Source organism: Notamacropus eugenii, chromosome 3, assembly GCF_028372415.1.
Source record: "Notamacropus eugenii isolate mMacEug1 chromosome 3, mMacEug1.pri_v2, whole genome shotgun sequence".
Lineage (NCBI taxonomy): Eukaryota > Metazoa > Chordata > Mammalia > Diprotodontia > Macropodidae > Notamacropus > Notamacropus eugenii.
The window spans coordinates 425,265,563-425,289,253 of NC_092874.1; the positions used below are offsets into that span (position 1 = coordinate 425,265,563).

At 42.7% G+C, this 23,691-nt stretch overlaps 1 protein-coding gene across 1 annotated transcript; it reads left to right on the top strand.

Moving 5' to 3' along the window:
- The first annotated feature begins 7,623 nt into the window (after window positions 1-7,623).
- On the top strand, window positions 7,624-10,918 carry GP9 (glycoprotein IX platelet). The gene is made up of 2 exons (XM_072650501.1): window positions 7,624-7,727; window positions 10,181-10,918. The coding sequence occupies exons 1-2, from the start codon at window positions 7,697-7,699 to the stop codon at window positions 10,804-10,806; spliced, it is 657 nt and encodes a 218-aa protein (XP_072506602.1). The 5' UTR covers window positions 7,624-7,696; the 3' UTR covers window positions 10,807-10,918.
- The last annotated feature ends 12,773 nt before the right edge of the window (window positions 10,919-23,691 follow it).

Below are 23,691 nucleotides of genomic sequence, written 5' to 3' on the forward strand. Positions count from 1 at the left end.
CAGCTAGAAAGAAACAATTCAAGTATTGTGGAAATACAATCAGGATAGCACAAGATCTAGCACCCTCTACATTAAGGGATCGAAGGGAATGGAATAGGATATTCCAGAAGTCAAAGGAACTAGGACTAAAACCAAGAATCACCTACCCAGCAAAACTGAGTATAATACTTCAGGAGAAAAAATCGTCTTTCAATGAAATAGAGGATTTTCAAATTTTCTTGATGAAAAGACCAGAGCTGAAAAGAAAATTTGACTTTCTAACACAAGAATGAAGAGAACCATGAAAAGGCGAACAGCAAAGAGAAGTCATAAGAGACTTACTAAAGTTGAACTGTTTACATTCCTACATGGAAAGACAATATTTGTAACTCTTGAAACATTTCAGTATCTGGGTACTGGGTGGGAGTACACACACACACACATGCACACACGCACACATACATAGAGACAGAGTACACAGAGTGAATTGAAGAGGATGGGATCATATCTTTAAAAAAAAAATGAAATCAAGCAGTGAGAGAGAAATATTGGGAGGAGAAAGGGAGAAGTTAAATGGGGCAAATTATCTCTCATAAAAGAGGCAAGTAAAAGACTTATTAGTGGAGGGATAAAGAGGGGAGGCAAGAGAAAAACATGAGGTCTACTCTCATCATATTCCACTAAAGGAAAGAATAAAATGCACACTCATTTTGATAGGAAAACCTATCTCATAATACAGGAGAGTGGGGGACAGGGGCACAAGCAGGGTGGGGGGGAGGATGGAAGGGAGGGCATGGGGAGGAGAATGCAATCCGAGGTCGACACTCACGGGGAGGGAAAGGATCATAAGAGAATAGAAGTAATGGGGGTCAGGATAGGATGGAGGGAAATATAATTAGTCCTATACAACACAACTAGTATGGTAATCATTTGCAAAACTACACAGATTTGGCCTATATTGAATTGCTTGCCTTCCAAGGGGAAGGGGTGGAGAGGGAGGGAGCTAAAGAAGTTGGAACTCAAAGTGTTAGGATCAAATGTAATGTTCTTACCACTGGGAAATAAGAAATACAGGTTAAGGGGTCAAGAAAGCTATCTGGCCCTACAGGACAAAAGAGAAGACGGAGACAAGGGCAGGGAGGAAGGATAGAGGAGAGAGCAGATTGGTCACAGGGGCAATTAGAATGCTTGAGTTTGGAGGGGAAGGGGATAAAAGGGGAGAAAATTTGTAACCCAAAATTTTGTGAAAATAAATGTTAAAAGTTAAATAAAAAAAATGAAATCAAGCAGTGAGAGAGAAATATATGGGAGGAGAAAGGGAGAAATTGAATGGGGCAAATTATCTCTCATAAAAGAGGCAAGCAAAAGACTTATTAGAGGAGGGATAAAGAGCGGAGGTGAGAGAAAAACATGAAGTTTACTCTCATCACATTCCACTAAAGGAAGGAATAAAATTTTGGTATAAAACCTATCTTACAATACAGGAAAGTGGGGGATAAGGGGATAAGCAGGGTGGGGGGGGAGGATGGAAGGGAGGGCATGGGGAGGAGGAAGCAATTTGAGGTCAACACTCATGGGGAGGAACAGGATCAAAAGAGAGAATAGAAGTAATTGGGGGCAGGATAGGATGGAGGGAAATATAGTTAGTCTTATACAACACGACTATTATGGAAGTCATTTGCAAAACTACACAGATTTGGCCTATATTGAATTGTTTGCCTTCCAAAGGAAGGGGGTGGGGAGGGAGGGAGGAAAAGAAGTTGGAACTCAAAGTTTTAGGAACAACTGTTGAGTACTGTTCTTGCCACTAGGAAATAAGAACTACAGGTAAAGGGGTATAGAAAGTTATTTGGCCCTACAGGACAGAGGAGAGGATGGAGACAAGGGCAGAGAGGGATGATAGAGGAGAGAGCAGATTGGTGATGGGGGCAATTGGAATGCTCAGTGTTTTGGGGTGGGGGGAGGGGACAAATGGGGAGAAAACTTGGAACCCAAAATTTTGTGAAAATGAATGTTAAAAGTTAAATAAATAAATTTTTTTTAAAAAAAAAAGAAAGAAAGAGATTAACTTGCCCTATAAGATAACAAAGCTGCTCCTCGGGACCTTATTGGTCCATGCATCTTTCACTACCACCTCCAGTATGGGGTAACCTCAGGTCTCTCCTACTACAAGGATTAGCTTTTCCTAAAAGGAGACCAAGCTATCCATAGGACTAATTGACTCAACTTGCCTGATCCAGCTTCCTGGTCACCCAAGGGCATTAAAAAGTCCCAACCACATGCAACCTATCCCCCTCAAACTTGATGGGTGCCATAAAGAGGTGAGGGAAGCCATGAATACTAAAGATAAAGAAAAGTTCCCCTGAATCTTTGCTGTGTTAGGGCAAAGTAAACTTCCTTTTTATTAAATGTTCAATGACTTCCTAGTGCCTCTTTTCATCCCAAAATCAAACCTGGACACGAGAGTTCTGGTGTCAGATACCTCACCCCCTCTAAAAACAGGAATCAGAAAGGAAATAGTCACCGAATGCCTATGTGTGCTTTTAATTGGAGACAGGATCTCTTCCATTACATGTCATCATTCACTTCCAGAAACATGCTCACCAATCCACCCCCCAATATGAATTGGCAGCAGGCAGAGCAAACCGCTTGTTCCCTGCAGATTTCTACCCCCCTACACACTAGCTCCCATCACTAATCAAATGGCAAAAAATGGGCAACACCTATGAAAGACCAGACAGCATCTAGGACAAGGTTTCTTAACCATTTCTGGGTCATGAACCCCTTTGGTAGTCTTTGGAGCTTCTCAGAATAATGTTTTTAAATGCTTTTAAATGTTTTTAAATTTTAAAAAGTACTTGAGATCACAAAGCAAATCAATACTGTTGAAGTAAAGATATAATTTTCCCCATCTTTCATGAACCTCCCCCTGTTGAATCTATGAAGTTAAGAACCAGTGGTTCCTAGTGGGTTCTAGGATAACTTGAAGGATTTGGGGAAGATAACTATCCTGTGAAATAATGAATGAAGTTCACCTTTTCTTCAATTTGTAGGCTACAGGAATCATACTCAACTTCCTGATCACATGTCAGGTTCAACGTAGAAGAAAAATGTGCCTCAAGCCCCCATCTAGTGCCTACTCTTCCAAAATACAAAGCAGGAACAAAAAAAATCAGACAGTGGGACATTTAATTGAAACAGAACAGAAGCAAATAACAAGAAGAAGTCTTGAAGCAGTATCATTCTCAGACTCCACACATAAATGAGGAGTCTCCTACCAATTCCTGTGCTACTAGAGAAAGGAACATATCCTTAGAAAACAAATGCCCTTTGGTGAAGAAGGGGCTTAGTCTCAAAGCTTCCCTTCCCTTTCCTTCCCTTCCTTCCCTTTCCATCTTCTTCCATCCTTTCCTTTCCCTTCCTTCTCTTTTCCTTTTCAATCAGCCTCAAAGCTCTACCCTGGCTTTTCTGTGCCCCAGACACAGACAAGGACTGCTCAGGAAGATGTAAGATGTCCAGAAATAGTTCTCATTAGAAGGTCCTTAACCTTTATGCATAGTTGAGTTAGAGCAATTAAATTTCATTCGACTTTTTCTTGCCTCAGGGTCCAAGTGTAGGTATACCTCACATGGCAAGCTGAGTTTTTCTAAGACTGGGGATAAACATTTGCTTTTCATTTGCTTTCAATTCCAACGATTCCCTTCTGTAAATAAGCTCTTTGTTGCATAAGTCCCCTTATGCTTAAACTAGATAGATGATCTTTAAGGTCCCTTACAAATCTAAGTAGGGACAGCTAGAGGGCACCATAGTGTGTGGCGTAGAGCACCAGACCTGGAATTGGGAAAACTTCCAGAGTTCGAATCTGATCTCAGACACTTACTAGCTGTTGGACCCTGGGCAAGTCAATTAACTTTCCCTTAGTTTCCTCATCTGTAAAAGGAACTGGAGAAGAAAATGGCAAACCTCTCCAGTATCTTTGCCAAGAAAACCCCAGATGGGGTTATGAAGAGTCCTACACCACTGAAAACAACTGAATAACAACTCTAAGAAAATCCTAGGAAAGCTATGAAGAAGTATAACCCTGAATCTGTAGCCCTTCCACTCCCTTTGTATGGTAGCAATAGAAGTAGAAAGCAAGAAGTCTCCCATCAGAAGTTTCCATGGAATAGGAACTAGACCTGTGATATAGGACCTCTGGATGAAGAAATCCCCTCTTCCCACAATGAAGTCTGGCACCTTCACTGCAACTCATAATTTTAAAGAATTGCCTAAAACTGTGGTGTCAAAAATGAAATAGAAAGATGGAGGCACAAACTGACTCTGCTGTTCAGTTGTGTCTGACTCTTCATGATCCCATTTCAGGTTTTCTTGGCAGATATTAGAGTGGTTTGTCATTGCCTTCTCCAGTTCATTTTACAAATGAGGAAACTGAGGCAAACAGGATTAAGTGACTTCTCCAGGGTGACACAACTTGTAAGTATCTGAGATCAGATTTGAGCTCAGGATCATGAATCTTTTGGAATCCAGGCCTTGCACTATATTCCCTGCACCACGAAGTTGCCCATCAAAGTCTTTTACCCCTATCCATATCAAGTGCCTTTTGTGTTGCTCTCCTGAAGATAGGCTGGGTAAATCATCTTTTCATGCATCAGAGCATGGATACAGGTCCCCAGTCTCCTGCCACAGTTGGATAAATTTTACAAGACTGGGCCAAGTCACCATAAAAACTCTGACCCTGTGAAAATGCCAAGGCAAGTACAATTTATTTCTTCCTCCAGTCCTCCACATCCTGAGTCAAGAACCGCAGTAAATGTACATGCATTCACACCCAGAGGTCACATAGAGCCATCAATTCTAAAAGCTTTAAACTGTTCCTTTTTTTTCCCAGGAACCGAACATTTAATTCCAGTTCCTCTTAATTCAGGATACCGGCTCCCACTATCCCTCAGTTCCAATTTCAGATTCCAAACAAGAAAAAGTCACTATCACCTCTCTAGTTTGGGGACTTCAAACAACCATTCCATCAACAAGTATTTATCAAGTGCCTACTATGTGCTGGACACTGTGCTAAATACTGGGGTAAAAAAGACAAAAATAAGCCCTCAGGAAGCTTATACTTTAATGGTAGGAGACAGCATGCATACACACAGGTGAATCCAAGATACGTACAAAGTAGACACAAGGTCACCTAAAACAAATGGCCCTGGGAGATCGGAGGAGGAAAGAAAAGGCTTGCAGAAGATGACGCTTGAGTTGAGTCTTAACGGGGAAGCAGGGATTCCAAGAGGGAGAGCATTCCAGGCACGGTGGACAGTCAGAATATACAGAGAGGGGAGATAAACCATTGTGTATGAGGAACAGCAAGTAAAGCCAAAATGCGGAGGACCATTAAGTATGGGGAGAGAAGTAATATGTAACTCATCCAATGGTAAGTTCCTCCTGGGGCCTCAACTTGGAGGAAGAGTCCAAGCTAGCTTTCATTCCTCTTAGCCCTGGCTTCATAATCATGGCCTCGCTCTGGGTACCTTCATGCCTCACTGAGCTCCCACCTTTTCGGCTCCATTAGAATGGAAGCTTCTTGAGGGAAGGGTTGGTCTTTTGTTTCACTTATATTTATATCCTCTGTTTCTTACACTGAATGGCACCCAGTGAGTGCTTAATAAATGTTGTGTTGTGTTGTACGTTGTTCAATCATTTTCAGTCCTGACTTTTCATGACCTCTTTTTAGGGTTTCCTTGACAAAGATACTGGAGTGCTGTGCCATTGCTTTCTCCAGCTCATTTTACAGATGAGGAAATTGAGGCAAACAAAGTTAAGTAACTTGCTCAGAGTCACACAGCTAATGTCTGAGGTCAGATTTCCATCTTCTGTTCTCCAAACTAAATACATCAAGTTCCTTCTAGCAATCCTCATGTGCGGCATGACCAGGGCAGAGTGGCTTTGCCCTAGTGCTGAAGCTCTCCCCCCACTTTACCCCATACCCCCTTCTTTGGCCCCCACAAGGTAGGTAGGGCCTCTTAGCAGGAACAGTGCATGACAGAGATAAGGAAAACAGAGAGAAGAGGGAAACCACTAGTGGGCTATCCATAGGCCCCAGAGAAGGAGAAGTCGACACTCAAAAGAAACCATGGCAGGAGGGGGAGGAGAGAGAGCCCATCCTACAGAAATCCCCCTTTCCCTTTTCTTCCAGGATAGAGGGAAGAGACATGATGGATGCATCAGGTGTGTGAGAGTACATGACTGGGAGTAAAGGGGGCTTGGCAGAAGGGCTAGATGAACCAGTCAGGGCTGAAAACAAGAAGTCCCTTTGAATTGATATATAAGGGCAGCAGAACTGGATATACCCAAGGAAGCTGGAGGCAGAGACAAGGGAATAGCTCTAAGGCAGCTAAATGAAACCTTATATTACAAGACTGGAGGGACATTCCTCAAACTAAGACCATTTGTCAATGTCTTTTTCATGGGGCTGGGGCCAACAGCCCAAAACTAGCCCAGCAGCCTCCCTCACCCTAGGGGTGGGACTGAGATAGGGCAGAGAAGAGCTACCACCAGGGATGGCAGCAGAGAGAGTCATGCCATGTTGGCAAGAAAGCAGAATCCACGCTGATGTAGGACACAAGGGTTTAGGCAGCCTTCTCAGCTCCCCACCCCTCAGGTCCAGGCAGGGGGCTGCCAATCATCCTGGAAACTGGAAACCTCCAGCCTAGAAAGTTCCAAGTGTAGAAATATCTAGAATCCAAAGAAGGAATAAAGCATTGCAGAATGAGTGGAAAAAGACATGGAACTAAGGAATGGACAGAGAAAGCAGAAAGAACCAAAAAGTTTTTTGAACTGCCAAAAAGTGAAAGAGCATACAGTGTAATGCAAAGGATTCCTGAATCATTCTGGTACAGTACTTAACCTGTTGTGTGCTTCTTTTGGTGGTCTGAATGTTTTTAGATGCATGAAGTAAAATATATAGGATTACAAAGGAAAACAATTATATGGAAATATTATCAAAATATTACTAAACCAAAGTCATGGACCCTAGTCTAAGAACTCCTGAGCTAGTGCCAGACTTACCACTTACTGGTTGTATGGTCCTAGGAATATTGTTTTAGCCTCATTAGATCTAGGTTGTACACATCCTTTGCTCTGGCTTAGTGGGAGAGTCCTTGTCCCATACTTGGGATCCCCTCCACTAGGAATACCCCAGAAGGGCAAAGATTGACAGGATCCTCTTCCCCACACCTTCCCATTCAAAGTGATCTTACTGAAAACTTATGGTGACCAGGCCAGGTGCTCTTTGAAAATGAACTTGTAAGTATATTATAGAATACAAGGGCCCACATTGACATGATACGTTTTCTTTTCTCCTTGGGGTATCATGGTACAGTAAAACACTAGGTTTAAAGACAGATGCTCTTGGTTTGAATCACTACTCTAGTTCTTATTTGAACAAACCAACTACCTGTCTAGGCTTTCATTTTCCACTGTTTGAAATGAACCGGCCAGACAAGATGACCGCTAACGTTCCACCCAGCTCTAAAAATCCTATCTTCTTCCCCTTTCATCTGCCCAAAACATAAAGGGGCTGGCAAACTGTCTTCCGCCTCATGAGATGGGGTTTTCTGAATAGCAACTCTGAACTCAACCAGGCTATTTTTATTCATTTCCTTCCTTGCTTTCTGAACAGCAGGGTGACTCCTGTCTTGGACCCCTCGCCTCAGAACTGCTGATGGCCCCAGAGAGAAAGGAATCCAGGAAAGGTAACAGAGCATGAACTGTGTTTCAGATCCTTAGCAGTTTTTCCTCAGGTCTTTCCTTCCCTCTCTTTACTCCACCCCCCCCCCCATCTTCTCAGGATGCTACAGCAGGGCCAGGGGGAACTCAGCTCGACTCAGATATAGCTGGATCCCCTTGAAAGAGATGCTTCCTTCCCCAACACGTGCCTTACTCTAGTTCATTCTTTTCTAGATCTTTATTCCAAATATAGGAACCATAAAGAAGTGCCTTGGAACAAAGGGATGGATTTCAGTTGCCTTGGAGAGGCAGTGGGGTCTAAGAAAAAGATTGGGTTTGAAATCAGAATATCCGCCGCCTCCTAGCAGCCTGACTCTGGGTGAATCGCTTCATGTCTCTGAATGGCTTATTAGCTATCAAGGGTTGGCCTTGGGTCAAAAAGACCAGGGTTTGTGCTCTACCCCTGACACATCACCTGTGTGACCATGAACAAGGCTTCCTTCATGACTTTGAACGTCAGGCTCCTAACATGTAAAGTGGAGATAACAATAACTGCAGCGAGCACTTGTATAGACTCTTTCCTATGCACAGTAACTCTATAGGTAGTTGTCATTATTATTCCCATTTTATAGATGAAACTGAGACAGAAAGAGGTCAAGGCCACACAGCCCCTGACTCCAGGTCCAGCACTCTAAGAAGTGCACTAGCTCTTTCTGGAGAGTGAAGCATGAAGGCAACACCTCTGCCCAAAGGCAGCTTGTGGCAGGTCCCTAAAAGATAATCCTATGACCATGTAGTGCTGGGAGAGATGTGACTCCCTCCTGTTTGACCAAACATGCACAGTCTGAGGTGCGAGCCAGGCCCGTCTAATCCACAGCCTCGGGAACTGGCAGAACCAGGCTCATTAAACATCCACATGGGATCAAAACATGCCACACGTGCTTAAAGACTGGTCCTCTTTAGTCAATGTCCCATGACATAAGAGCACAAAAAATAGACGCCAAGTCAATGAGAGGCAGCCTTGACACGCCTCGAAATCCCTTCTCTGCCTTATAGTGGTCATGAGACTCTAGAACGGTTATTTCACTTCTTAGTATTCTAGGGGATTCTCTATAACTAGAATTTGCAGAAGGGTCAATCTGAATTGATATAAAGGAGTTGCCTTCATTTCAGACTCTCCCTCTCCCTCCCTCCCTCCCTTCCTCCCTCTTTCTCTCTCTCTCTCTCTCTCTCTCTCTCTCTCTCTCTCTCTCTCTCTCTCTCTCTCTCTCAATCTCTCTCTCTCTCCCTCCCCCTCCCCCTTCCCCTCTCCCACTCCCTGTCCCTCTCCCTTTCCCTCTTCCTCTCCCTCTTATCTAGGTCTACCCATCAGAGGTCTTGGATTCTTATCCCAGCTTTGCCTGGGACTGACCACATGAATTCAGATAAACTCTCTCCATTTGCTCATCTTCCTTTTCTGTCAAGTGATGCAGTTAGACTAGATTAGGATTCTTAACCATGGGCTCACAGGTGTGATGGAGTCAACATGAACCGCTCAGAAATCTTATTGTTACATTTTTAGCATGAGCATCTACGTCTTGTAAACAGTCAGATGCTACAAATGAGAGCTTTGTTTATTGTTTTGTTGATTATCTAGACTTTTTAAAATGATGGGAAAATGTTAATAATGAAGATCAAATTTTAAAGTGTATCACCACACATTTCCCCCTTCTTCTGGAGAGCTGATTATTAAACATTTACTAGCATGGCCCTACATGGATCATCTTCCATAGCAGTCTGATGAATTCTACATGCTACTTTCCGAGAATAATGTTTTTAAATGCATGAAATAAAATACATAGGACTACAAAGGAAATAATTATGTTGAAGTAGAGTTACCCAAATATTTTTAGAAAACAAATTTACAGATTGCATGCCATCTTAGGGAAGGGGGAAGAAGGGAGAAAAAAATTGGAGCTCAAAATCTTATAAAAATGAATGTTGAAAACTGTCTTTGCATGTAATTGGAAAAATTGTAATTGGAAAAAAAAACTACTAAGTGGGAAAAAAACAAGTTCACAGACTTCAAGTTAAGAAGCCCTGAGCTAGGGACAGCTAGGTGGTGCAGTAGATAGAGCACTCGTTCTGGAGTCAGGAGGACCTGAGTTCAAATCCGATCTCACATACTAATTGCATGACCCTGGGCAAGTCATTTAACCTGGATTGCCTAAAAAAAATCCCTAGGTTAAATCTGGTCTGTTGGACCCTTCCAGCTCTAACATTCTGTGGTTCTATGAATCTAGGTGAGGGGACAGAAAACTCCTGTGAGTATGTTTTTCATAATACTTCTGTAAAGAAGAAGTCACCTGTTCCATTTGTAGTCAGATTGGGATGCTGCCTCTAAAGAAATTCAAACCTTTCTACTCTGTCCCTTTTCCCAGAGTCATTTTCTTTGCCCACCCAATGTCTCACACTTAACTGTTGTGTTCTTCCTCTTTAGCCAGCCAGATGTCTATGCCCATAGCCAACAAGTGGATACTGTTCTTGCTGTGGGGCTTGCCTTGTAGCCTGGCCTGCCCCCCACCCTGTGACTGCCAGGCCCTGGAAACCTTTGGACTGGTGGTGGACTGTAGCAACAGGGGGCTGACCACGGTGCCCACCCTGCCCAGTGCTACCCGACACCTGTACCTACAGAAGAACAACCTGAGTTCCATTCCTCCTGGCACTTTTGACCACCTGAGCTACATCTACAAAATTAATGTGACTGGTAACCCCTGGCACTGTGACTGTAATATCCTGTACCTGAAACTCTGGCTGGAGGACCATGCCAAGGAAATCCTGTACCTGACCAGGTGTGCCAGCCCAGCCATCACAACCACTCTGTCCCTCGACCAGCTCACTGGCAATGAGTTGGAGGGCTGCAGACAGCAGCTGTACCCTGACCAGTACCACATCTTCTTCTGGGGGGACCTGGCTCTGATAGGACTAACAGTCCTGAGCATCATACTCCTGGGTGCCCTCCTGTGGATGGCCCAGAAGACCACCTATTGGGTTACACTCAACCAGTGGCCCCAGGAGCCTCATCAACGGCAAGAGAGCAGCCTAAGGCATCCCAAATCCAAGTAACAGGCCTCTGACCCTGCCCTTGGACCCTCACTGGCCACCTTGCTTGAAGTCACCCCACCTACTGTCTCCATATCAACTCATTCAATAATCCAAATAAATGGTCCACTCATGACCCACCTCCTTCCTAACCTGTGTGTCTTCCTTTCACCAACACCAATGGTTTGGGCTCTTTCCTTTTCTCAGGAGGCCAGTGTTTCTCCACTCTAGGAACATGGGCCAAATTAGCCTGGCCATTTTGGTAATAAACATCACTTCAACTCAGGGTTCAAAGACTAGTCTTTGATGATGATGATGAAACAATGTTCTTATTGGTCCCTGGGTCCTGTGACAGCACCAAGGAAAGCCTCTCAAAGAGGACTGGCCACTCAGATAGAAAGACCAGCCCACTCAGTAGACTCCAACTAGAGGGGGAATTCCCACCTCTCTACTGGGCCAGTGTCCAGGGTTCCACATTCCAAGATCTAGAGAAAACAAGAAGCCATAACAGAGTGGATGCTGTCATTCCCTTTAATGTCTACTGGGTAGGTGGATCTTACAGTTTTCTTTCACCCATGCATCCCTTTCCACCCTTTCAAGGATAGAGCACTGAACTTGGAGTCAGGAAGATCTGAGTTCAAATCCTGCCTCAGATACTCACTAGTAGTATGATCATCACATAACCTATCTTAGCTTCAGTTTCCTTATCTGTAAAAATGGGAATCATAATAATGTACTAATAGATATAATCATTCTCACAATACTATTATAATAATAAAATCAATAAAATGATACAACCTACTTCACAAAGCTTTTATAAGAATCCAATAAAATAACATGTAATGCCCTTTGCAAGATATAAAGTGGTTTGTAAATTCTGTTGGTTTTCATTTGGTTAGCTGTGGTTCAGTCTGTCTTCACTGCCACCCAGACAACAACACTCTCAGAATTCCCTGATTGCACCCCCTGGTTCACTTTACTCCCTGGCCAGCTAGCTGCTCAACAGCCACCTTGCAGCTTGGAATCACCCTCACTGGATCTCATAACTACAGAAAAGAGGAAAGAGAAAAGGAAAATGAAGTGGTTAGATGCATGAACAGAAATGTGTATTCACAGACACACATACACTCCTACACGCAGGAATATCTGGGTTCACATCCCAGTTTTGTTCAATAATCACTACGTAAGCTTGGGCAAGGCCCTTTATGCCCCTCCCCCTCCCCAAGTCTGTTTCTTTATGTGTAAGATGGGAGTGTGAATAGATGAGGAATCTGCCTCAGAAGGCTGTTTTTTTACTCCAATTAGATAATGCATATAAAACATTTTGTAATCATTAAAGTGCTACTCAAATGTCAGTTCCCACTGGAGTCATAACTAAGGCAAGGTCACTAGGACTTTGGCACAGGACACCAAAAATTAGAAGATCCAATCAAATGAATTTGTTCTAATTGCCTCTTGTAATTTCTTTTACTCCCCAAAATCTTCTGGCTAGTTATCTTTCAGCCTAAACCAAACACTGTATTCTGGAGAATTTTTAACCCCTTATGTTCCTGACTTGCCTAGAAGTGTCACTGTATAGCTTTTAAAAGATAAATTTATGAAGAAAGGCAGCTTGGACAGAGTGCTGGATTTGAAGTTACATTAGGAAGATCTAACTTATGCACATCCTAAGCTATAGATGAATGTGAAGGATAATCATCACTGCATTATCAATTTCCCAGGATTGTTGTGAAGATTGAATGAGTTAAAGTATGTGCATTAAAATGCTATCAACTAATTGTGTGACCCTGGGCAAGTCGCCTAACCTCAATTATACACACACACACACACAGAAAATGCTATCAAAAACATGTTAAATAAATTTATAAATTAACTTTATAAACATTTATAATCTGTGTTTTCTTTTGCTCACCAATTGAGCAATTTTTTTAAATCAAAAATCAAACCTTCAGTTTATATACAGTCTAACAAAACAAATTCTCATTGGTGATGTCTAAAAATGTATATCTCTATGCTCTAACCACGTTTCACTTTACTCCCTGGCCAGCTAGCTGCTTTATATTTACCTTGCAGTTTATAATTACTCGCCTTGGAACTCATAACAGTTACAGGTACTATCATCTCTGCTTTACAAATGAAGAACTTGTCTATGACCATATATACTCAGTGAATCTCAGAAGCAGGATTTGAACCCAGGGCTCCCTGACTCTACGTCCATCACTCTATCCAGTACACAGACTTATCATTGTCAGTCTTGGCTGGGGCAGCAGGGCAACTGCACAGGTTCCCAAGACAGGGTGTGTGCTTATTATGTAGTCACACCCTTCCCTTATCTGAGGAATCCAGGAACAGTTTGGACATCCAGCCTCCAACCATAGCTGGTCATCCTGTCCGAAAGTGCAGTGAAGCGAGCCTAGAAACCACACTGATGAGACAGCCACAGAAGGAAGGAAGAAAGGAAGGAAACAAGCATTTATTAAGCACCTACAATGTGCCAGGCACTGTGTTAAAGTTCTGGGGCTATCAATATAAAAAGCAAGATAGTCCCTGCCCTTGAAAAACTTACATTTTAATAAAGAAGATGATAAATACAGGAAAATGGTGGCCAGCAAAGAGAGTTATCATCTGGAGAGGTGCAGGGATGGCGATCTGACTCATAGGGCTATCAATTATCAAAAGCCTTTCCAGAAACAATAGCATCTTTGATTTCCTCCTTGGGGTCAGAGCAGCAGGATTGGAGAAGTTACATGGGTTATGGAGGGGCTGATGGTAAGATGACCCAGATGGATGGATGAATAAAGATGGTATGGGTCAGAGCCAATTACTTATAGTATACTAGACTAGAGTAGATTAACTTCTCCAGGAATGAGGGCATGGATTCTGGTGGTCTTGTGCACGGGTGCTGGTCCAGGTGGGCAGAAGAAGGTGGCAACAGCAGCCAGGTAGATGGCATGGAGAGCTGGAATGGGATGTGAAGCCCAGTCTGGTTTGGTATGAGCCTGACCAGACACTGAGTATCAGTGCTGTGGAGCCTGGAGTAGTCAGGGAGGCCTTCCTAAAGAGAACAAGATTTAAGCAGGCCTTGAAGGATGAGAATTTTAACAAGTGGGGAGAACTTGGGATATTAGGGGAAAGGGCATTCCAGCCAGAGTCTAAAGCATGGAAAAGCATGGAAATAGGGGAACAATGGGGACACCGTTATGGCTAGAATGTCAATTGTATAGTGAATATAATAATGGGAGACAAGAGTGAAGAGCTGAGCGGGTCCAGATTACAGAAAGGTTGACCTAGAGAGTCTTTGCTCCTTGGACTTTTGGACTGGGTTAAGTGTCCAATCCCTTACAGAGCATGTGATTCTACCTTTCCCCTAAATACAGCAGAGTAGAAGGAAAGCTTTTCATGAGGATTACTATCAACAGCTGCTGCCTTCCTGTCTATAATTTAACTGACCTGCCTTCCTGACTGTACTAACATTTAGTACTGAAACTAACTGGAGCATGGCCCTTCCCTTAGCCATGACTTTCCTAGTTAGCAGATTGTGGGTTGTTCTAGCACATGAGCCATTCTTAGACAAAGGATACACTGTTCAGAATTTCGCCTCCCTAAGTTGCTAAAAGGCTGTCTTTGGGACTCATCAGTCAGAGTCAACTGGATCCCTTAAACACAAATCCAGCTAATCTTATGTGAGAAAAAATGACCTCTATGGTGTACCTAGAAAAATGGTTGCTCAAAAATATTTCCAGCACTGTCTGCCCAGGTTTGTGAATTCACTTTTTTGCAAATTTCTGCCAACATCCATTTTTCCATCTGAGTTTTCCCCCCATTCCAGTCCAATGCCACTTTCCGTAGTACTGTCTGCTGAATACAAGCAGAAAAGTCCAATTCTTCTTCCAAATGATAGCTCTTCAAATACTTGAATAGTTTATCCTGTGTTATCATCATTCTCCTCCCCTTCCCAACCACCCCCACAAACATATATATCTTCTCTCTTCAGGTTAAACATTCTAAGTTGTGTCAACTGAGCCTCCTATAGTGGGATCTTAAGACTCTTACCAACTTACTCTAACTAGACGTGTCAATCATAATTAATCCATGAACAGGCTCCTCCTCCAGTCTGGGTGGTCCTGAGCAGATGAATTTGGTGGAATGTACTCTCAAGATGTTTGAAGACAATTTTGGTGAAAAAGTCAAGAGTACAGCTAAAAAAGAGAATAGATCTAGCTACAGACATACTCTTATGAAGACTAGGGATAACTTTTTTGTGTCATTATTGAGACTTTGGAATTTTGTTAATTTTATCCAAGACTTATTTTACCTCTTCCTGTTGTGCTGGCAATTTTTAAAAAGTTAACCTTTAAGAAATTTGAAAAGGACTGTGTGTTTATTTCAGGAACTAGAGGGAAGAGAAAACTCAGCTGGAAATATGGATAGTGGCAGAGAATGGAAGCAACTAGACAGATCCCAGCAGTCCTGCCCCCCAGGACTAGGACACATCTCTGGAGGTCTACACCAGCAGATGTGAAGGAGCAGGTGTGGGGACATCCATTCTCCTGCTACTAACTTTCCTCCCTCTGGTGATGTTGCTTACATTAGAGACATCTGTTTTCCCTTGAGGAAGTTCTGCCCCATCCTTAGCCCCTGAAAAGCCTGCCTAACAATAGTAAGGAACCACAACTGTCTCAGTCTTAGGTCTAAGCCCTCCAGGTCTGGGAGGTTCCCAGGTCCTGGTTTCCTACCTCTGGAGAGAGTTCTGTTTATTAAAGATAGGGTTCATCATGTTAGGGAATGGAGTCCTTGAGAAAAGATAATGATATGGAAAAAAGGTAAGGGAGGAGAAAAAGAGAAAAGAAAAAAGAAGGGAAGGATGAGAAAAGGAGAGGAGTGGAGGGAAGGGCATCAATAAAAAAAATTAAATTAAAATAGTAGTTTAAAAAAAGAGAGCCCTCTGTGGGGGAATGTAGGGTTGGAAGAGGGTAGAAGGTTAATTCCTATTTTTTTTAAATCTGTGATGGTTAGGCCCCAGCAAAATTTTGAAGCAAGTGTAATTGGTCTCCCTGAACCCCAAGGACAGAGCAGGAAGCCACTAACCCTAAACTGCCTCCTAGCCTCCTGAAATTGCCCTGATATCAATTGACTCTGAGAACTTTCCCCACCCCCATCCCAAGAAAGGTACCATTATCCCAGGCAGGGGCTGGACAGGATTATTGGAATCATAGCTCTGGAGCTGACCAGGAAGGATCCCAAAGACTACTTAGGCCAATCCCCTTATTGAACAGATGAAGAAAGTGAGGCAGGCAGAGATGATGTGATTTGCCAGTTAACAAACTAGTGAGATTGGAACCCAGGTCTTTCTACTTCAGAGAGGGTGCGTTGTACCACTTTTCATCCTATCGATAACATCAACCCCAGGGCAGTTTTCTAGCCCTTTTCAGTCCACAAATTTATCTCCCATCTAGTATTCTCCCAACAACACTGTGAGGTAGACAAGGGAAGGTATCATCCCATTTTGACATGCGAGGAAACTGAACTTTATAGGGAGGCATCTGATAGAGTTTGGGGTGTGGAGTCAGGAAGACCCGAGTTCAAATCCTGCCTCAGACAGTTACTAGCTGTGTGGCCCTGGGCAAGTCACTCAACCTGTGCCCCGGTTTCCTCACCTGCAAAACGGGGATGATATTGTTGTGAAGATTAACAGATAATATATTTTGTTATATATATATGTATATATATATGAGAAATATAATTTGTTAAATTATATACTCCCTAGTGATATATAAATGTGAGCTATTACTAATATCATGGAGTTTCAGTGATTTGACCAGTGTCTCACATACACACACAGTCAGGATCAGAACCCAATTCCAGCCATCCCAAGCCCTAGGCCAGGGCGTGTTCTTTCCACCAAAGTTTATCCAGTTTTTCTGGCAGCACTTGTGGAGGTCATTATAGGGCATCTGTTGGAGTAGGCTATAGGGAGACGAGTCCTTAATTTCCCACATCTGGCCTCTTATTGTTCCTGAGAACTGTCAGAGCCTTCTCAAACTCCTGAATGACTCAACACTGGCCCCTAGTGGCTAATGGAATTTCTTCTACCAGAGACAAGAGCCAGTTGGAGAACTGAGATCAGTGATAGAGAAGGGTCTTATCCCAGACCACTGACCCTAGGGACTCCCCACCCCAGGAAAATGGTCATTGTCCCAGGCAGGAGCTGGAACCAATTCTTGCATCATAGATCTAGAAACAACAAGGACCTTGGAGATCACTCACTCCAACCCCTTCATTTTACAGATAAAACAACTGAGGCCCAGAGAGCTTATCCAGTGTTTGAGGATTCCAGATTCAGAGGGCTAGGTCAGTGTCCTCTGGGGTAAAGTTTCCAAAGCAGAGCAGCCAGCCTGGGAGGTAACCAACAACATAATCGCTACCCACCCTCAACAACACACACACACACACACACACACACACACACACACACACACATCTACCATGTGTGCTGTGATTCAGATTGTCTTTTATGTATCTGGGCATAGCTAGTCTCAACAAACTTGGGAAGTTCAGGAAACTTCCTTAACTTCCCCTTTACATCCCTTCACTTGCTGCCACTTATCCTCTTTATCTTCTGTATCTGGTCTTCCCTGGCCTGACACCCTCTGGTCACCCAAAGAGGCCCAGCTCGGATAGAATCTGACGATTGGTACTCAACCACCTTCTCCAAAGAACCACAGATTTAGAGCTGGAGAGAACATTTAGATTCCACTTACTCCAACTCCATCATTTTAAAGAAGATGAAACTGAGGCTGGAAGAAACCTAGTGAGTTGTTCAAGGTCACAAGTATTAGAATGGAATCTAAACCCAAGACCTCTGACTCCAAAACTGCCCCCCAGCCAGAGGGCCAGAGACTATATTTCCTGAGAGCAGGCTTTCCTAGCCCAACAGGCATCAGCAGCTAAGGAGGGCGATGTTTAGAGAGACCCTGCAGAAAGATGACAGAAATACATGTTCTTGTAAGTGGCTGGAGACATTCAGAGAATAGATTTTCCCAGCACTAGCATATGCCAAGGGACTGAAAACTATCCCGCAGAAGCAGAGAGGTTCACTCAATCTGAGGAAGATGGTCATGTAAGTAATCTCAAGTGTGAACTTTCCAAAATTCAAGGATTCTCAAGTGGGGGAATCTAGACATCTGTACATCTAGGGAAAGAGAAGGGAGTTCCTGGACTCAGTCTGCTCCTTGGAGGAAGAAGAGGAAGGTCCATATTCCTAAGCAGTATTCTACTTGGAGAGCAAAGCCAGAGAATTATTTGGTCAGGTCCAAAGAGAATTGCTTATTTGAAATGCCCCAAAGAGTGTTTTCCTTCTAGGAGGGAATCTGTACAAGATGACACTATGAATCTAAAAAGGGCTGTGCATGCCTCTGTGGAAGGACTGGGGAGCCGGAAGAGTATCAGAATGGTGATTTCAAAAACCTCAGTCTCAGTTTCTCTCCACAGGATTATTTAAGTATCAATGAATTTTTTTTATCAATATATTTTTATATTTATTTGAGAGGCAGCCAGGCGGTACAATGGTTAGAGCACTGGGTCTCAAGTCAGAAAGACCTAAGTTCAAATCTATCCTCAGGTATTTCTCAGCTGTGTGACCCCGGGCAAGTCACTTAACCTCTGTCTGCCTCAGTTTCTGTAATTGCAAATAGCACCTACTTTCCAGGGTTGTTGTGAAGATCAAATGAGATAATATTTGTAAAGAGCTCAGACCACAGTGCCTGGCACATAGTAGGCACTTCATAAATGCTTGTTTTCTTTTCTCCTCCTTCTAGGCTCTTATGAGTCCTTTTCATCTTGCATTTTCCATGAGATTAAATAAAGGCTATCCTAGAACCAATATGCATTTGGTACCTTGAGTGCTTATAAGGGAACTGGGGTCCTTCTTGTTCACATATGGAGCAATCCTTGACACAAGTATAACACAGTGGAAATTTTAAATGGAGGATGTTTACTTCCAATGTCATCAGCGCAAATGTTCACACATACTTCCATCCAACTCACAGAAGGTAGAATTTTCCTTCCACCCTGTACTACCTCATCTTCTAGGAAGGAAAGGGGATGAAGGCTTATAGATTAACTCAGTTCCCATAAAGCTTATTAAGCAGTATCAGCTTCAGCTCTAAAGTCTAAAACCCACCTAGGGCCTGAGTCTCAGACACCCTGGCTTCTCAGGATTGCCATATTAGGTGGCAGGCTGTACCTTCCCACCTGCAGTCCTAGCTCCAAGGTCTCCATGACTGGAAGTCCTAGACCTGTAGGAGGTCAAACAGCACAAAACAGAAACATCCCTATGCCCATTTCTCCAGCTCTGTACATCTAGAGAGAAGGAAGGGAATTCCCTGATTCAGCTTGCTCCTTGGAGAAAGAAGATGTACTTCAGGAGAGGAGAGATGTAATGTAGGGGAAGGTCCCTAAGTCCCTGCTGGCTGCAGGAGGAGCCCAACCAAGGAATGGGGAAAAGAGAGGGATGAACTTGCCTCTGTCTCATCATTTTTATTTTTTTTAATTTTTTTAATTTTTATCTTTTCAATTAAATTATTTTGTTTTCAGTGTTCTACAATCACTTCCATGTATCTTAGATATTTTTCCCCTTCCTCTCCCTTATTCCCCACTCATTCTCCACTCCTCTCTGAGACGGCATATAATCTTATATAGGTTCTACATGTACATTCCTATTAAATACATGTTGCATAGAAGAATTAAAATGAATGGGAGAAACCATATAACAAAACAAAATATAATACAGAAAAAAATGGTCTGCTTCTATTTGAGATCTAATTCCATAGTTCTTTCTCTGGATGTGGAAGGCATTTTGCCTCAAGAGTCCATTGGAAATTTTTTAAGTCCTTGCATCGCAATGAAGTACTAAGTCTACCAGAAAAATTCCTCGCACATTGCGGTTGTTGCTGTATACAAAGTTCTCCTGGTTCTGCTCCTTTCACTCAGCATCAGTTCATGTAAGTCTTTCCAGGCCTCTCTGAAGTCTTCCTGTTCATTGTTTCTCATAGAATGATAGTATTCCATTACATTCATATGCCACAACTTGTTCATCCATTCCCCAATTGATGGGCATCTCCTTGATTTCCAGTTTTTGACCACCACAAAGAGAGTTGCTATAAATAATTTTGTACATCTAGGACCCTTTCCCATTTCCATGATCTCTTTGAGATAGAGTCCCAGAAGCAATATTGCTGGGTCAAAGGGTTTGCACATTTTTGTAGCATTTTGGGCATAGTTCCAAATTGTTCTCCAGAATAGTTGGATCAGCTCACAGCTCCACCAACAATGAATTAGTGTTCCAACTCTCCCACATCTTCTCCAGCATTTATCTTCTTCCTATTTTGTCATGTTATCCAATCTGATAGGTGTGATGTGGTATCTCAGTTGTTTTGAATTGCATCTCTCTAATCGATAGCGATTTAGAGCATTTTTTCATATGACTATAGGTAGCTTTAATTTTGTCTTATTTTTAAAGATGAAAGCTGCCACCTACATAGCAGAAACATGACAGGTCTTCAAGTAGACATACTAGGCATGCTCAAAAAGGCAGGTTACACAAGTCTGGACCTATACCAAAAATGTGCCAAATTTTCTTGAATAACTCTAAGTGAAGGCAATGAGCAAAAATAAATAAATTAACCCTTCCTTGGGTTAGACTCATAGAATTAAACATAGTCCATAAGAGTCCAGTGTGCCTGGATGTAGAGGGCCTAGATCACAGGTTGCATAAAAGTTAAGAAGTAGAAAATGTACTTCATTGTACTTCAGCTATGTACTTCTTTTCAATGTTGATAATCTGTTTTACCAGATAATGTCTTATAATGGGGACAAATTTATGCTCTAGGGGCTAGAATGCAGGACAAAAATTGTCAATTCCACATGAGTCTCTTTGAGGCTGATCAAAACTTCAAGGCAATTAATTTGCATGACTCTCATTAGCTACCAGGGGCATGAGGAAAGTTGAAAAGAATTCACTCATCCTGACTTATCATAGTTAACTGGAAGACTTCCATGGTGGAGGAGTAGGAGGCATGAATGAAACTGAAAAAGAATGTCTTGGTAGAGAGCCTGAGTAACAAAATAGAATACTGACTTTGAGGAAGAAGAGTCACAGATTGGGTGAATTTGAGAGTTGGAAGAGACCTCACATGACCTGTCTAGTCCAACCCCTAGATGAAACTAGCCCTACCCTAATACACCCAACAAGTGGTCATGCAAACTCTGGCTAAAGATCTCCAATGAGGAGGAAAACACACCCTCTAGAGGCAACCCATGTAACTTTGGGACAGTTCTAATGGTTATGAAGTTTTGTCTTGTTATTAAGCTTAAATCTGTCTCTTTGAAACTTCTACCCATTGAGGTTCTGTCCTCAGGGACCAAACATAACATGTCAAATCTCTTTTCTGGAGGTCAAGCTTTTAAATACTTGAAGACAGCTATCATGTGATTTCTGAGTCTTATTCTTCAGGTTAAACATCTCCCATTCCTTCAACTTCCCCTCACATGATATGAATTCAAGGTCTTTCAACTTACTGTCTGCCCTTTTCTGGACACCATGTGGTTTATTAATGTCCTTCTTCAACCATGACACCTAGAAGTGAACACAGTGCTACAGATGAGATCTGATGAGTGAAAAGTGTAGTGAGGATTGACATCCCTGTATTTCTAAAATCTATGCCTCTTGATAGATTCTGGTAATGTGGAGTTGACAATCTATGCATCTTGATATAGGCAGTTGTAATCCAACCAGAGACACTTACAAGTAATAAATAAAAATAATAAAATTTTACTTTATCAAAATCTTTGCTAGAATTTAGGTAAATAATATCCACAGCATCCCCCTTATTTACCAGGTTAGTGATGTTGCTTTCAAAAAAGGAAATGAAGTTAGTCTCCCATGTTGACTGTTCATGTTGAAGCCATGCTGGCTCCTTGTAATCACCATTTTCCTTTTTCAAAATGTTCCCCAAACATATTCACCAAGAGTTGCAGATAACAAACAGCTCCATCAGATGGCAGTAGTGGCTTGGTAGAGAGACATCAAAGGTAGGGGAGAAATAATAGAGGAAGGATGCACCAGCCAAGTGCTGAAATAGAAACCAGGGAAAGTATTCCAACCGCAGTTCAATCGTAGGAGTGTGAGTGGTCCAGGAAGTGTTCCCTCTCCCACCAGCCAAGGAGTCTTTTGGAAATTGTGCCCCTCTTTTTCTATAGGGGCTAAAGAATGAGCAACTCAGATTTTGAGACTTTCTTCAGAGTGTGCCATTTATGAAAGTAAATGGAGTACTTATTAGACCAGTCCTTACTCCCCTCTTTGTCCTGGGATGATTTATAGTGAAGAAGTCTTGCAAGTCAAGAAAAGGGGACAGGAGGGGCAGCTAGGTGGTGCACCAACCCTGGAGTCAGAAGGACCTGAGTTCAAATTCAACCTCAGACACTTACTAGCTGTGTGACCCTGGGCAAGTCACTTAACCCCAATTGCCTCCTCACTCCCCCCAAAAAAAAGAAAGAAAAGGGGATAGAATCCTCAAGGACTCCAGATTAGTGCCCACCCGCTACCAGAGAGAACACTACTATGAAAAATGGCAAAATTTGGAACTATGCAATGAATGAATTATTGACCAAAACTGAGCTGACAGGAGATACAAGAAGGCCACTGGAAGGAATCAGGACTCACAGCTCCACAGCCAGGAAAGTGCTCTGTCAGAGATGGGAGTTGTGTCATGGGCCTATGAATCGCCATAAAAAGTCCAGATCTGATACTGACCCCATTAAATGTCTCCATGCTAGCTACACCTGAGTGTCTTGAGTTCTCTTTTCCAATGAAGGTTGTTTCCTAGGCATTAGTTTCCCTCAATTCAAAGCTTTCTCATGAACCACAAGGGAGCTAGTACAGCACCCCTCCCCCCACTTGCGACCTCTCCTTTTTGTTGTGTAGGTGTCCCGCACAAGAGTGGCTAAAGAGGACTTCGTTTTGAAACAGTGATCAAGTCCCATGCCCTCAGGCTCAGATTTGCTATAAAGCCTCTACCCTGACGGAACTAGACACTGAAAAAAAAACCCAGCTGTATGAATGATTTTCCACCTACCTCTACTTCCTTCCTGGGAGGTGGGGGTAAGGAGTGTTTTTGAGGCACATAGGGCAGCTAAGTGGCACTGAAGCCAGGAAGACTCATCTTTATGAATTCAAATCTGGCCTCAGACACTGGGCAAGTCACTTAACCCTGATTGCCTCGGTTTCCTCATTTGTAAAATGAGCTGGAGAAGGAAATGGTTAACATTCCAGCATCATTGCCAAAAAAAACAAAAAAAAAACAAAAAACAAATGGGGCCCTGGAGAGTTGGAGATGATTGAAATGACTGAACAACAAAGTGTTTCTGATGCTTACCACATGTATGACCTGGACAAACCACTTAGCCTCAGTTTCTTCATCTGTAAAATAAAGGAGTTAGACCTGATGGTGTCTGAGTTCTAGATTTCCAGCTCTAGATTGGAACCTCCACGAATTGATAGTTGAAATATCATTTTAACTGTCATGAATTCCTGGTGGCATATTGACAATGTCCTCAACTATCAGGAATCTAGGATCCAAGATGATACATATATGCTTCGTATCTATTTACATATATCCATATCATCACTCCAATAGAATATAAACTCCTTGAGGGCAAGGGCCATTTCATTTTTGTCCTTATATGCCCAGGACCCTAGCACAGAGCCAAGCATATAGTAGGTGCTTAATAAATGTTTTTTGGCGGATGGATGGATGGATGGATAGATAGATAGCTATTTGGGCCCAGGGTCTGCTGCAGTTAACTTCACCCTGCTAATTAGACTGTTGATTGACATTTGTTTCTTTATAT